The 16,891-nt window shown below is 44.2% G+C and overlaps 1 protein-coding gene across 4 annotated transcripts in view; it reads right to left on the reverse strand.

Moving 5' to 3' along the window:
* Nucleotides 1–16,891, reverse strand: part of ERC2 (ELKS/RAB6-interacting/CAST family member 2) — a 2,271,945-nt gene that overhangs the window by 397,717 nt on the left and 1,857,337 nt on the right. For all 4 annotated transcript variants that reach the window (XM_085624647.1, XM_085624646.1, XM_085624648.1 and 1 more), the window contains one exon: nucleotides 5,851–5,913. In XM_085624647.1, coding sequence (XP_085480773.1) covers nucleotides 5,887–5,913 — 27 coding nt within the window. In that variant the 3' untranslated portion in view covers nucleotides 5,851–5,886. The remainder of the gene's footprint in view (nucleotides 1–5,850; nucleotides 5,914–16,891) is intronic.

Consider the following 16,891-nt stretch of genomic DNA (forward strand, 5'->3'; position numbering starts at 1 on the left):
CAAGAACTGTTAGCATATGTTCAATGTTGTTGAAACAAAGAATTAATGACTTTCTATTAAAATCAAACTACATTATTTACAGTTTTCATTGAAATGCTTCCAAAATGGTAGCCAACATGTCCTTTAAGTTTTAAAGAGCAATAATCCATGTAGGGGGCACACATCCTCCTGTGCCATGATTGCATATTACGGAGGCCCCAGTTACTGCCATGTTCTTAAAACTATTCTATTACTACATCTCAAAAGTATACATAATTGGCAAGTGGCCCAGACACAAAAACTATAATTCATGGGTGCAACATCAACACAGGTTTCAAATTCATATGACATCAGTTTTCTGAACGACAGGCTCTTCCAGCGAACATTCTGAAGAGTATTTTTGCCTAAAATGAATGAGTACATTTTACTGCACGCACCAATGTGATTCCACAGCAATTATACACTGAGTGGGACCATCAATTATTATTTTTGTAATTGAAGTTTTTAGAGTGTTATCTTAAAGTTACTTCTGAGCACAAGAAGAGCTCACAGCGTAAAGACAAGTGGAGAGCAGTAGAGGCTGGTGTCGTGGGGGGGGGGAGGGGGAAGGTGTCAGGGGGATGATGGACAACAAATTGAAATAATAATAAAAAAAATAATAACAACTTATCTGCAGCCAGCTGCATCGTGCTCTTCTGCTCCAGTCCACTGCAGGCACAGGCTCCCAGACTCTTGTGCGGCCAATCTTGATGCTGCTCTCATGCATGAGAGAAGCGTTAGGATTGGTCTGGGTGTAGGGTGACCAGATGTCCCGGTTTTCCCTGGACGGTCCCTGTTTTCGGAGCAGTGTCCCCGTGTCCCGACACTTTGCTCCTAATTACAGAAATGTCCCGGTTTTTGTGCAGTGCCCGGGTTAAACAGAGAAATGTCCTGGTTTTTAAATAGTGTCTCACATTGAAACACTATTTAAAAACCTGGACATTTCTCTGCTTACTTAGCACAGGTGCTGAGACCGGTCTCTATTGGGATGTCCATTTTTGCCCTCAGGATGAGGCAAGCAATACCACCCTTCACTGCCTTCAAAGAGTCCCGTTATAGTTCTTTCACAGTCTCATCATCCCAGAACTGAAGCATTTTCAATGTTATGTACAACGAAGCCCAAGTTTGTTGCTTTTTTATCTTTATGCAGCTAAGAACAACTGACAAAGCGAATAGTCCTGGCTTGTTGTAGGTGTAATGTTACATGCATAGCTGCCAAGGTTTCAGATTTCTATGTGTGACATTTTCACAATTTCAGAGTAATTATGAGTGACATTTTAACGACTATGAGCGGCACTTTCTTGCGAGCAAAATCAAGATATTAAAACGAGGTAAACTTGTAAATATCAGATATGACACGCATTTGAGCAACTATAAACCTTACGTTAGCTGCTGCAAAGCGTAAGAAATAATGGTTAAACACTTTCATTTATACTCATGTCTAAGTAAATATACTTAGAATCGTACAAATATCAGGAAACTTCCTTGCAACATATTAAATCAAGGCTCTCTCTGCACACTAAGTCAGGAGCTGTTTTTTATGTTTTTTGTGGTTGTCTGTTTTTTGAGGCCTTGTACCTTCAGCCTTTGCTGACTTATACTGGACCCTCTGGTTCCTCACTCGTAATTAATGATGCTGTGCAGAGAGCATCACTTAGTCCAGGGCCTCTCTCCAAGGTGGGACCCAGCCCAAACAGGATGTGTGAGGCCCTGCTAACAACACTCTGGTGGCTACTGTTGTTGGATAGGCCAGCAGAGAAACAACATAAAGATTGCCAGCCTTTGTGGTGGCCCCCCTCCTTCCCTACATACTAAAGTCAGAAGAACATCAGGACTCGGTGCCACCCTCTGACGTCACATGAGTGACCCTGTGCCTCTCTCCAAGGTGGGACCCAGACCAAAAAAGATGTGCGAGGCCCTAACAACACTCTGGTAGCTACTGTTGTTGGATGGGCCAGCAGAAAAATCAACATAAAGATTGCCAGCCTCTGCGGTGCCCCCCTCCTTCCCAGCAAACTGAAGTCAGGAGAACATCAGGACTCGGGGCCACTCATGTGAGTGACCCGGCCCAGTAGGGAACCTATGTCAGAGAGGCCCCAACAACATAAAACACACTTCATGCGGCGCCAGTCTTGCAACCCATTTCACTGTTTTAAGTAACACCGCAGGCGCTGCAGCTGCCTGATCGCTCGCTGCCATTGGCACCCAGGCTTAAAACTTAAACTTACTTGGGCGTAACACACTCTGTCAAGGCTGGCCAGGCTGCAGGCACTGGTAGGCTCAGGCCGCGAGCCACTGCGTGCCCTGGCAATTTGGGTTTGCTGCTCAATTCGCGCCTCCAGGCCGTGTTGTCCTGGCTGTGCAGTGAGTCATACTTTACACAGGAAGCCATGAGTGTCACCAAGTAAGGATATCACACCGTGCAATTAGCTGGTCACCCGCTCGACGTTTCTCTCTGCTAAGTCTGTGTCACACATATGAGTTGTCTGTAAGTCGTCATCTGTGTCTGTGGAGGCGGCTGTCATTTTAGTCCTTTTTCCATGTCTATGACAGCTGTCAGATAGTCCTACTTTTAAGTCCACCATTAGCAAACTGTAGTCCTACTTCTATGTCTATGAACTGTCCCTGTTTTTTGTTTTCAGAATCTGATCACCCTACCTGGGTGCCCTGAATTAGCGCTCCCAGGCAGACTGGGAGCCTGTGCCTGCTGTCTCCACCCCGGCTACGCAGCTTGGGTTGGAGACCGCTTCAGAGCGCATGTCGGTTTGGCCATGCTGAGATGGCTGGCCAAACCCCCATTCACACTGATACAGGTGAATACCACTCCCTCTCCATTGACTGTCATCCCCCTGGCCCCACTCCCAAAGACTCAGCCAGCAAAGGAAAAATAAAACAATAATAAAACATGTTTATTATCATTTTATTTTTCCTTTCCTGTAGTTTTTAGGCAGCTGGCAGGGGGTGGGGGGGGCGATGCTCCTCCACCATAGCAGAGGAGCTGATGCTGGTGAAGAGACAATGGAGGTTGGAGTCCATCTGGAGAAGTAGAACCCATATCAGTGGTATTTGGTTGCAACTGTTGATCTGCAACAAGCTCAGTTCGATAGAAAATCCTAATAGATCTGTTTTTAAAAGCTTTCTGAATAATAGGTTACCGGGTGCCACAGTTGTGAGGTTGACAGTATTCCCCAGTTTGGGAGCCCTGTGGTCCTAGGGATCTGCCCCAATGTTTCATTCTCTTCAGATGGATGGACACTGATCAGGCATGCCTCATGCATGATATCTTGACTGACTGTCTTAATAAATTTACATGTGCACACTCTTGTCGGCCAACTCATGACCTGATGCCTCTGAAGAGTAATACCATAGTTAGTAGTTACAGACACATTCAGACTTTAGCATCTCTTCAATGCATCTTTTGCAGTGAGTTTGCCAAATATACTATTAAAGACACACAGTGACAACTCTCTAAGCTAAGACTAGTGGATTAAATGTATTTGATGTGGATGAGAGCACACTGTGTGTTACACCTGAGAGCTATAATGTGGATGAAACACAAATTACTATAAAGTCTGTATTAGGGTATAGAGCACGGTTATTAAACATAAAGCCTGTGGCCCAATATGTGGCAACCCAGTACATCTTAAGTGGCCTGCAGAGCAGTTGTGTGTGTGATTTCTTTAGTTACATCATGTCTGAGATGAAAGAGCTCTTGGAGCAATTTACTTACTAAATTGTGACGTGTCTGCCTGAAACACCAAGAACAACATAGCTTTAAAGCGTGGTGGTTTGGTTATGTATTTATTTATTCAGAGACAAGCACCGCTGCTAGAAAGTATGAACTGAACATTTGGTGCATCCTTAGCCATTTCAATGAAACGGAACAATACTCAGTATTCCCATTGAATGATGCAAGCAACAGTTTAGCTAAGGCAGGCACTTTAAATTATGAACAATATCTGTATGAGTTCTAGAGAATTGATAACGGAGAGAAAAGAGATGAAGTAGGAGCATTGACTAAAAGAGTAAAAAAGTACATGTAAAAGAGATAGGATAATTTTAGAAAAGGAGACACAGAAGAGCAAAAGAGATGATAGAGGGAAAGAAGTGGAGCAAGAGTATTGAGAATGATAATGTCTGATAAAGGAAAGCGGAGGAAGAATAGTAGACCAAATGAGATCAGAAACAATGTTTACAATTAAAGTTGGAAAGTAAAAGAAGGGGAGAGTGGGGAACAGAAGAAGAGCAGGAGTGAAAAGTGAATGAAACCAGAGGGGTGCATTAGGAGAATGGAAGAAGAGCCAGAGAAGTGCCGCTAGAAAAGGAATTTGGCAGTAGAAAGGGAACGTAGAGGTAGAAGGAGTGAGGGAGAAGTGATGGAACCAGGATCATCTACAAAGAAATAGAAGCCTGGTCGTTTGGCACAGAATTAGGTTCTTCGAAGCATATGGTCATTATCTTGTGTCAGTGGGTTCAGGGTGTCCCGTATCCGAATATGTAATGAGAGAAACAATTCACATCTGGCCTGATTTATATAATAATGGCACATTAACAGCTCTCATTAAGTATCTCTGCTTTTAATTGTAGAGTATTTCTAAACAAATGCCTTTCAATAAAACATATGATGTCTTTGCCAATTGCTGACAAATGGGGCCGTAAAATGCGCCATTTGTTCCAGTTATTTTGAACGTTTTCTCGCGGGGGGGGGGGCACTCCTCAAATCGCCTCATTCAGAGGGTATGGCTGAATCCCTTCACCGGGTTGCATGCCCCACTAGCTAACAAAAGCACGGTAACCTGGACCCTCCGGTTAAACAGGCTGGGCACCCCTGATTTAGAAGGGCTTAATACAGATACTGAAGCACCCACTAGTCTCAGATTGAGGCAACTCCAAAAGATCTGGGAAAAGGAGGTTATCAGAGCACCTATAGAGTAACCTCTAGATAGAGGTTAGGGATAGGAGCAGGTTAGAGAAGTAAAACCGACATCTAAATCTTGAACAACATTATAATACTATTAAATTAATGGCAGAGCGTATACTCCCCATGACCCTTATAGAAAGGGCGTTCTACCGGATGTACCCTATGTTAATGGAAAAGCATTACTTTTCCTTCTCCACATGCTGCAGTGAATTATACAAGTGATGGCACATCACCTTTGAGTATTTAACCATAAGAGACAAACTAACAACACAATGGCGCTGTCAAATTTACATTTAAAGTTACTCAACAATTAGTGTGAACAAGACAGAATGTATGAAAATCAAAGGTACGTTTTAAACATTTTTTAAGAGTTGTGATTGGGGAAAATAGTACGAGGCTTCCAACATTCAAATGAATACAAATTACAGATTTGCTCAGCAATAGCCAAACAAATTATTCTTCCTGACTTCCGAGCATTTGGTAAGTACATGGGTGCTTTGTATAAAAAATGTTTTGACTGTCTATGGCCTTCATTCTAAGCTTCTTGAAATTCCTGACTTGTGCGGAAAAGAGTTACCACCCGAAATTTGAGATATGTAGATTTACCGCACCCACAACCTTTCCTTAAGACACATCACGCCAGTTACAACCTGGCAGATTACATCTGTGGAAAATGCCCTTGTATGCGGTAACTCTTAATGGTGAAGCAATAGTGCATTATGACTTTGTTGCACTGAGCAGCAAGTTCCTAACCTCCTCTGCTGCTCTGTTTGAGCTTTGAAGGTCGTGGAAAAAAGTGCCTTGACCATCCATGTGGTCCATCTAACAAGTCCCTAATCAAAACAGGAACTATGTAGACACATGATCATATGAATTCCAGTTGGCATGAGATAAGGAACACATTTTCTCACCCCTCTCAAAACTGGAACTCTGCTTTCTGGAATCTGTTATGCCCATATTCCTTCCTCGTCATCCTGAAGGCCAGCCAGTGGAGAGAAATTGAAGGTATTGGAATAAAAGAAGAGAATTGATCAGGCAATGTGATTACAATGAACAACCAAGCACATCTTGTGTTATTTCTTTGCAACAAGTGTTGCAACACAGTCGATAACAACAAAATATACTATATTCAAAGAGAAATAGATTCTATGATTTATATCTAAGAAACAAAGAGTAATATTCTCGGATAATATTTTGGTTGGGAATACAATACATACACAGGCAAATCAGTAATCAGTAATCAGTAGCCCTTCACTATGTAATCAATCATAACCACTGTTTACCTAAACCCTCAAAGTGAGGCGTTGCTTTTGTAAATGTGTTCTGTTAGCCTTTTGGTACAATACAGGAGCCATCCACTGGAGAGACAAAAACAATGATCTGTTCCCAGTTGTGCATCTCTAATAATCATTAACAATAGGCACTCAAGAATATTTGTTTGTTTGATGATGTCACCTGGAGATTCGACATGTATTATGACATCATCAACCAGATTAACCTTTAATATTATATTGCCTTTCCAACAAATAGCCATTAGTGGGTAATTTCCCAATGCTTGTAGATTCTAAAACCTAATTTAAAACTGTTTGGTCATGCAAACATTGGCAGATTTTTTATGCAAGATTAGGGATGTATGAAATCACCTAATGTTTCTTCTCAATTTTTTCAAAATTCAATAAGTACGTTGCAAAATTCAGTTTTCATAGCAAAATGTGATTTACTAGTACCTTTTAAAAAAAAAAAAAAGATTTATGGAGCAGACGTTCGAGAACATAGCAGTCGCAAAGGAAATGCAAAACAGGGGAACGTCATAGATCAGCATATGACAAATATGGATAAAATGAATACATTAAAAGTGTAGAGTATGTGCAGGAAGCATGTTTCATCAAAGGTTCGAGAACATATCCATTTTCACACTAATAACAATAACAAAGCAACTTTAGAAATATATGCCATTCATTCTTACAGACGTACTTAATGTGCTAGAGTATAAAAGTGCTAGAGTGCTAAAGTGCCAGAGTGCTAAAGTGCTGAAACTACCCAAGAGTAAACCTCTGGACCCCTGAAGATATACCCCCTATTCCGCCAACCATAAAAATTCAAAAGGGCCTAAATTCCTTATCGGGATAAGACTGGCTAATCTCTCTGTTTTTCTAGACTCCTGAAATCCTTCCAGGTTTCATTGAACTTTTTGAAAGCACCCACCCGCCTCGCATAGGCTTCCTCAAAAGTCCTACTCTGTTTCATTTTGTTTAACCACTTCTTGGAAGTGGGTGCTTCTGACCTCCAATTCTGAAGAATTAAAGAGTGGGCAACCAGGAAGGAGATGGAAAGAAAAGTCTCCTCTGCTTTTGACAGATTTACCCTATCTTTACTGATTCCGAAAAGGGCAACCTCAGCCTCTAACTGTACCCTCTTCTTCATTGCCCGATTTAAAGCTGAGAAAATCTCACCCCAGAAAGGTCCTAGTCTAGGACACATAAAAAAGATATGTAGCCAGGCCCCTTCAATCAATCAATCAATCAATCAATCAGTGCATTTATATAGCGCGCTAGTCACCCGGGAGGGTTTCAAGGCACTGGGGTGGGGGGTGCTGCTACTGCTCGAATAGCCAGGTCTTGAAGTGTTTCCTGAAGGTGAGATGGTCCTGTGTCAGTCGTAGGTGTGCGGGGAGGGAGTTCCATATTTTGGCTGCCAGGTAGGAGAACGATCTTCCTCCGGTGGTGGTTCTGCATATCCGTGGGACGGTGGCGAGGGCGAGGTTGGCGGAGCGGAGCTGGCGGGTGGGGGTGTAGAACGAGAGGCGGCTGTTGAGGTATTCGGGGCCCATGTCGTGGAGCGCTTTGTGTGCGTGGGTGAAGAGCCTGAACGTGATCCTCTTGCTGGCGGGGAGCCAGTGCAGGTTTCTCAGGTGGGTGGATATGTGGCTGTGGCGAGGGATGTCGAGGATGAGTCGTGCGGAGGTGTTCTGTATGCATTGGAGTCGTTTCTGAAGTTTGGCAGTGGTTCCTGCGTATAGCGCTTTTCCGTAGTCCAGTCGGCTGGTGACGAGGGCCTGGGTGACGGTCTTTCTGGTTTCGGTGGGGTTCCACCTGAAGAGTTTTCGGAGCATGCGCAGGGTTTTGAAGCAAGAGGATGAGACGGCGTTGACTTGCTTGGTCATCGTGAGGGAGGAGTCCAGGATGAATACCAGGTTGCGTGCGTGGTTCGTGGGTGTCGGTGCGGTGCCCAGCGATGTGGGCCACCAGGAGTCATCCCAGGCGGATGGGGACTGTCCGAGGATGAGGACTTCCGTCTTGTCTGAGTTCAGCTTCAGGCGACTGAGCTTCATCCATTCTGCGACGTCGTTCATCCATTCCTGGAGGTTGGTTTTGGCGGTGGCTGGGTCTTTGGTGAGGGAGAGTATCACCTTCTGCCTGGCAGCTAAAGCATATGTTTTCAACTTCTGGGTAATTTTTATTAAGTGCTTTGGGTGTAAAATATGCCGGCCACCGGGATAAAAAGGCAATTCTTATATGAATTAGCTGCTCTCAAGGCCTTGCTCCCTAACTGGCATATGACTTGCCATTCTTGACTAGAGAAGGTACATTGATCTTCCATGGTTACCCTTTCTAGATGTTTATCAACCAATGGGGGTTGACCATGATTTCACAGTAGACGATACCAGTTCCCCACCCCTCTTAACCTTGCTCCAAAAAGGGCAGTCACCAACTTAGTTGGCGTACTAAAAGAGAAATGTTGTATATTTAGAAAATATAAAATCTGTAAATATAAAAAAAAACTGGCTTACTCCTCATTAACACGTCTTGCCAGGTGATTGCCATGTTCTGAATTAAGAAATGCTTTATCTCTTCTAACCCACAGTCCTTCCAGTATCTAAGGTGGCTAGGTTGGATTTGGATTCTCCTAATTTTAAGTAGTGGAACCTGGAAGAACCAGCATGTTTATAAAAGGATTGAAGTCTAATAGAGTAATCCTTCAAAGTATTATATCTTGTCCTTTTGGGAAGTTTAGAGGTTTTTAAAAATATCGGAATCTGAGAGCTAGCTTCCTGCACCATTTTATCCACAAAAAAACTGTCTTTTAAACCATTTGAAACCAATAAGCGTGCTGTCAAATCTAAAAAGGCTGCTTCATAGTATGAAAGAACATGGGGTAAGGCCAATCCACCCTGGTCGATAGCTAATTGTAGCGAAGAAAGCTTGACCCTTGATGTCTTCTTCCCCCAGACAAACTGCGTAAACATTGTTTCGAGCTCCTTAAAATAATTAATGTTGATTTTGATAGGTATATTTATAAGTAGAAAAACAAGTAAAGGATGTATGGACATTTTGATGAGGGATACTCGGCCTATCCGAGTTAAAGGTAGTAGCAGCCAATTATCAAGCAGGTTCTTAATTTTACCCTGCATGGCTACATAATTCAGCTTGTATAGCTGTTGATGTTGATCAGAAACATAGATCGCCAAATGGCGTATTGGGTCAGGATTAGCGGCTTGGTACTTAAGATTGACTGGAAGAAAATTCATGTCAGAATTCTGATTTGTTTTGGTTTATTTTATAGCCCCCAATTAATTCAAATTTGCTGAATTCCATTATGGCCAATTACAAATTCTGGCTACCGGGTCTGAGATATAAGATAATATAGTCCGCAAATAGCTTTAATTTTGACATACCCACAATTGGAGCATCAATTGCAGCATTTTCTCGAATTTGGATGGCTAATGATTCAATGAAAAACATGAATAGTAAAGGGGAAAGTGGACACCCTTGTCTTGTCCCCCGATTTAATTTTACTGTGCCCACATGTTTTGCATTAATTCCCACCTGAGCCTGAGCCCCCTGATAAATGTTCCGAAGCATTAAAATAACCTGAGGAATTCCAAACCTGCCAAGGCCAGAAAAAAGGGTATTCCAATTCACCAGATCGAACGCCTTTTCGGTCTCTAACATCATAATGCAAGCCGGGGTTAAGTTAATATTACAGTAATCAAGAGCTTGTATTAAAAAATTCAGTATTTAATGACATAGATCTCCCTGCTATGAACCCAGACTGATCCTTATGGATTATTTCCTGTGCAACAGGTGTAAAACTCTGCGCCCAAGTCTTCATTAAGATCTTATAATCAGCGTTGAGGAGGATAATGGGTCTATAGGAATTGACATCCTTCGGATTCTTGCCCTTCTTCACGAAGTTGACAACAATCGCCTCTTTAAAAGGCGAGGGCACCGCACCGCCAATTTTGATATGATTGAATAGCTTAGTCAAGGGCGGGGTCAACTCCTTTGCAAATACCTTTTAAAATTCTATGGGGAGCCCATCATCTTCACAGGCTTTAGCTCCAGCAGTTGATTTTAGGGCTTCTTGCCCAACTGGATATTCCGTTGTATAGAGCTGTTGGTAGTGCTCCACGAAAGCCAAAGCAATCTCATCGCTATTTGACAATACAACTCCGGTCTTAGGGTCAATCATCTCTGAAATTAAGGCCACTTCCAGTCTAGTTTTAGTGGAGCCGGCTAACAACTTGCCCACCATTTGGCTTTCTTCATATACCCGTTGTTGGTAAGTTCGGGAACTGCTAATTTCTTCTAATAAAAATAATTCCCTCAGCGCCTTTTTGGCGTTTTCAAGCTGATGCAACTGAGGTGCATTTCTCAGATCTTGTGCCCTTTCCATGGCCTGCTGGAGTGCAGCTATTTTAGCCCGTCGTGTTTTCGACTGAGCGGCCGAGTAGGAGATAATTTGCCCATGCACATCGGCCTTGAACTACCCCATACTGAGAAGGGTTCTCTCGTTAAGCCTAAAGTATTCAAGAATCCATACTCTTTTTTTGATCTTGAAGAAAAAGACAATCCATCTGCCACCTGGATCTCTCCCTCCTCTCCTCATCAATTTCTAGGTCGAGCTTAATATATGAGTGGTCAGAGAAAGGATTAGCCCTGATATCTGCCTTTAAGATATTTAGTGGCCTGGTTGTTAAAAAAAAAATCAATACAGGATGCCGTCTGGTATTGGCGAGAGTGGCATGTATAACTGCTTGTAACCGGGTTGGCATTTCGCCATGGATCCATATACTGATAGTCGTGCATTATAACCTCAAAAACTCTTTTTGTGTTTGGCTTCAATTGTTTTTTATTTTTACTAGAGGTATCTTTTTTTAGATCCTTGATATAATTAAAATCTCCCCCAATAATGATCTGAACAGGGGCACCCCTTAGCAGCTCGTTTATCTTTGCCAACACAGAACCATCATCCATGATCGGACCATAATAGTGCAGGAAATTCAAAAAACTCCCATTTAATTTCGCCACTACCCATAACCATCTTCCCTGGGGATCTCTCTGAACTTGCACAAATTCCCAAGACAACTTTCTAGAAAAATAAATGGCTACACCTCTCATTGCTAGTCCAGAAGATGCAAAAAAGGCATCAGAAAATGTTCTCGGCAGAAAGAGCTTAGGTGAGTTTGACTTGAGGTGTGTTTCTTGGAGAAAAAGAACCTGGGGCGTAAAGGAGGATCTTATAAGCCCACCCTATTTCTGATTGTTAAACATACCATTCACATTTACTGATAAAATACTACATTTACTAGCCATGTCTATTGCTTAAATAGGCGTGGTATTTGATCAGATGCAAGATCCTGTTTTCTCATCTCATTGTTCCCTCTGCCACTGCTCTTTTTACTGCTATGTAACCCCCCATCGCACCCCACCACCTCCCCTCCGGGAATGTGGACCCCCCTGAAATGTGAAAACCCCCACTAACCACACTAGCCACATCTCAGCCCCCCTACTTTCCTAATGGGTGTCATGGAACTACACCCTGGGTGACCCTCCTCCCTCCGGCAATGGAAAACTTTATAGAGCTGTTGGTAGTGCTCCACGAAAGCCAAAGCAATCTCATCGCTATTTGACAATACAACTCCGGTCTTAGGGTCAATCATCTCTGAAATTAAGGCCGCTTCCAGTCTAGTTTTAGTGGAGCCGGCTAACAACTTGCCCACCATTTGGCTTTCTTCATATACCCGTTGTTGGTAAGTTCGGGAACTGCTAATCTCTTCTAATAAAAATAATTCCCTCAGCGCCTTTTTGGCGTTTTCAAGCTGATGCAACTGAGGTGCATTTCTCAGATCTTGTGCCCTTTCCATGGCCTGCTGGAGTGCAGCTATTTTAGCCCGTCGTGTTTTCGACTGAGCGGCCGAGTAGGAGATAATTTGCCCATGCACATCGGCCTTGAACTACCCCATACTGAGAAGGGTTCTCTCGTTAAGCCTAAAGTATTCAAGAATCCATACTCTTTTTTTGATCTTGAAGAAAAAGACAATCCATCTGCCACCTGGATCTCTCCCTCCTCTCCTCATCAATTTCTAGGTCGAGCTTAATATATGAGTGGTCAGAGAAAGGATTAGCCCTGATATCTGCCTTTAAGATATTTAGTGGCCTGGTTGTTAAAAAAAAAATCAATACAGGATGCCGTCTGGTATTGGCGAGAGTGGCATGTATAACTGCTTGTAACCGGGTTGGCATTTCGCCATGGATCCATATACTGATAGTCGTGCATTATAACCTCAAAAACTCTTTTTGTGTTTGGCTTCAATTGTTTTTTATTTTTACTAGAGGTATCTTTTTTTAGATCCTTGATATAATTAAAATCCCCCCCAATAATGATCTGAACAGGGGCACCCCTTAGCAGCTCGTTTATCTTTGCCAACACAGAACCATCATCCATGATCGGACCATAATAGTGCAGGAAATTCAAAAAACTCCCATTTAATTTTGCCACTACCCATAACCATCTTCCCTGGGGATCTCTCTGAACTTGCACAAATTCCCAAGACAACTTTCTAGAAAAATAAATGGCTACACCTCTCATTGCTAGTCCAGAAGATGCAAAAAAGGCATCAGAAAATGTTCTCGGCAGAAAGAGCTTAGGTGAGTTTGACTTGAGGTGTGTTTCTTGGAGAAAAAGAACCTGGGGCGTAAAGGAGGATCTTATAAGCCCACCCTATTTCTGATTGTTAAACATACCATTCACATTTACTGATAAAATACTACATTTACTAGCCATGTCTATTGCTTAAATAGGCGTGGTATTTGATCAGATGCAAGATCCTGTTTTCTCATCTCATTGTTCCCTCTGCCACTGCTCTTTTTACTGCTATGTAACCCCCCATCGCACCCCACCACCTCCCCTCCGGGAATGTGGACCCCCCTGAAATGTGAAAACCCCCACTAACCACACTAGCCACATCTCAGCCCCCCTACTTTCCTAATGGGTGTCATGGAACTACACCCTGGGTGACCCTCCTCCCTCCGGCAATGGAAAACTTTAACATCGTGCTATGTACATACATGGTTTCAAACTTTAGAAGAGATCTCTGTCAAAAGGCCCTGGACATGTTCAAAATTTGAAAACAGATAAAACTTCCCCCTCACTAGGACACGAAGCTTAGATTGCTGACCTATTGAGTCCTGGTCTTCCTGAGCTTTAAAAAGATATAGCAGCTTAACAAATTCCTTATGCCTGCGCGTGGCTACAGCTGACATGTCAGAAAATAAGCGACATTTGGTTACTTCATTGATAGAAAATTGTCTTTGCTGTATTGCTTCAGCCAAGATTCACTCCTTAATACGGAAATCAGCAGAGTTAATCAGGATGGTGCGTGGTGTCTTTGAATTGGGCAACGGATGTGCCCTTGTAATAGTTCGATCTCCAGCAAATTCACGCAGAACCTTTTGCTTGATAAACGCGTCGGCCCATTGAAGAGTTTGGGATCCCTCACTCCCTTTGGGAACCCCCACTATTCGTAGATTCAACCGTCGGGAATTATTCTTGAGTTCCTCCAGTAGGTTCTCCAGAATGTTTTATTTTTTGCCGCTTCGTTTACCTCCAGAAGCATATCACTCCTCTGATCTTCTAACAGAGAAATCTTTGATTCAGCTTCCTGCACTTTTGCTGGAAAGCAGGCCACTGCCTCTTCAAGTTTCCCTAGACGCAGATGGAGGGAGGCGATCTCATGCTCTTGCGATTTCTTCATCTCCCTTATCTCCTCCAAGGTAAGGTTCAACATGTTCTTTATATCGATCTGTTGCATGGTAGATCCTTGTATCAAGGAGTCTGGGTTGTCTTGTGATGTCTTCCCATTTGGCTTTTGGTTCCCAGCAAACTGTCCCGCAGATTCCAAACCAGTTCTACCAGACATCTGCGACTGAGACTGGGACTGTGACTGCCTTTGAGCCTCTGGTAGCGGCATTATAGTATCTTCGGGAAATGACAACGCTGGCTGAGTCTGATTCTGTGCCATGGATGATATAGGGGTTGAGGATGTAGCCTGTCCATCCAAGGATTTGCCGGGTTCTTGTGCTGCCAGAGCAGTCCTAGAAGGAGGAGATGGAACCTGCCCCTGAGTCCGGGCTCGTGGTGATGAAGACAACACCTGTAAGGAACCAATTAGCGCTTCACCCGGCACTACCTCCGTTAAGAGCTGTGGTTTTGCTATTGGTTTTGAGGGGGCTGGCAGAGATGCTTTTTTTAAAAATAGAGGAAAATCCTTGGAGCTTTTCATCTTGTCCTTGTTACCCCCAGTTGTAGGTTCGTCTTCTTTTTCATTAGCTATGCTCTGCGACCCTTCCGTTAGTTTTTGTGTGGGAGGCATCCCCCCTTCTAGCTGTAGCAGCGACTCGCGCTGCTCTTCTTCTGAACTCTCAAAGCCGGAGTTAAGGTCAGGGCGATTTCATGTGAGTTCATTTCTGGCCGCCGAAGAAATTGTCTTTGCCTAGGCTAAGCCAGTTTTAGCTTTTTGCCCAGCCGCTGAGTCCACCTTGGCAATAGCATTAGTCTGTTGTAAATGCTTTCCCATTTTGTTTTTTCCTTTTTTTTCCCCGTCTTCTTTTTTTTTCTTTCTCCTTTCCCCCGAGTTAGTGCAGATTATGCAGAGTTTCACTTACAGCACCAAAAAGCACCAAAGAAGGCACTAGAGCTGTGCGTTTTAAAGCCTGTTCTTGAGCACACGCTCACCCCTCCAATACATTTTAGAGCACATTTTAGAGCGATTAATTATCTAATGAAAACAAATTACAGTCTCAGTATCTCAGCATCTCACAGACTGCTCACAGGCTGCTTCAAGTGTCCCGGGCACAGCTTTGATTAATTAGTTGCTTGCCTTTTTCCCCTGTTATTCCTTACTGAAAATACTGCTCCTGGGCACCGAGATCAAAGAGGTCAAAGAGGGGGCCGTTTGCATTTAGAAGCCTGGGAGAAAATACTCCTACCTTCTGCTCTGGACTCTGAGCCCCTCTGCCAAGCAGCCTCCGTTGTTTTCCTGGCGTCTTCAGCAGGGGTCGCCTCGGGGCTCCAGACGTCGCTTCATGCCGGCGGCCAAAAAAAAAGAAAAGGCCGCCACAAACGCCAGCCGCAAAACTCCGGCCGTGAAGGTAAGAGAAAGACCGCCAGCAAGACCTCCGTTTTCCGCAGCGCGTCCGCTCAGGTACGCCAAAACTCCATTACTGGGTGCGGGGCAGTGTCACCTGTGGCTACACGGAGGCATGGTTCTCCGCAGCCATCCCTGGTACCTTGTGTGATTCTTTTAAGCCAGTGCTGATATCCGGAAAAAAACCTCGCATGGGATACCAGTAGGAGACTGGTTCAAGCAGAAAATCTGTCTTGGAGAGGCATTTTCTTGGAAATTATATTTCTATAACATTACTAATGCTTAATGAATTCATGGTCTACATGTGTTTTAAGGGGGATTATGGTTACCTCGTTAGCAGACATTTCAAACTCTATTAATGGAAAAACAGAGAAATTTCATGAAAATGCTTAGTTGATGAAACATTAACATCCTTTAATGGACTTGCTCCTTTCACAGCGTAGCTCCGTCTGGTAGCTGCTGCTCTTCCCGTTTGCTGCTGCTGACTTGGAGGTCAGGAGTTCGAGGCTCTCCTCCACCTGCAGGCTCCTGCCTGTACCTCAACCCTGGTGGTCCAGTGGGAGAGCATCACTGCTCTGCTGCTTGACTGTCCTTCTGTCTCTCTTTCTTCTTTTCCTGAATGTCTCTCTGCTTTTTTCTTTCTTGCTTATTCTGCCTCTGCCTTTTGGCTTTTCTTTTCTTCCTTTTTCCTCCCTCATCGCCCCTGTGATCACCCACGGACCCATCGCCCCTCCATTGTCCAATCACATGTTTTCCTGCCTTCCAGCTGTCCAGCCACCCCACAGCACTATATAATGGCGGCTGCTGCGCTAAAGGCATACCGAAGGCAAGCCCGTCTGCGCCTGGACCAAGCCCAGCGCAGGGGATCCTGGTGCTCAGACACTCCACTGCTACAATGCCAGCACCCTCCTAACCCTCAACCCTGGATGCCACGCCACCTGCCATCTAGCTTCACCAAAGAAGACCCATGAACCCTTCACCTGCCAGAACTGCAACTGCGCCTTCACCCACGGCAACAAGGCAGCTCCTCTTGCTGCCACCCAGCTGACCAACAGTGCACCTGACCAGCTTAACTGCATCCTCCTCAATGTGCGATCCCTCCACAAACAAAACACGGAAATCTTGGTCTTCCTCGACCCCACATCGCCTGACATCGCTTTCTTCATGGAAACCCTGACTAGCCCCTACTCGGTTCCGGAAATTTCCATCGCTGATGGCTACGAAATTTCACCTGCAAGGACAGCCCGACCTCCCGGAGGAGGCATGGCCATCATCCACAATAAGACCCTCCGACTGACCACGCACTCTAACAACCCAACAATGACTATGGAACAGATCCAGACCAACCCCAACACCACCCTCCATGGCACCCTCATCTACAGACCCACCAGCTCCCGACCGCCCTTCACCGACCCCATCATAGACCTTATCACACCCCAGGCTCTCGCAACCACCAACTACATCCTACTTGGAGACCTCAACTTCCACATGGACAACCTCAGCGACCAGAACACCACCTTCCT

The sequence above is a fragment of the Triturus cristatus genome, chromosome 9 (assembly GCF_964204655.1).
Source record: "Triturus cristatus chromosome 9, aTriCri1.1, whole genome shotgun sequence".
Lineage (NCBI taxonomy): Eukaryota > Metazoa > Chordata > Amphibia > Caudata > Salamandridae > Triturus > Triturus cristatus.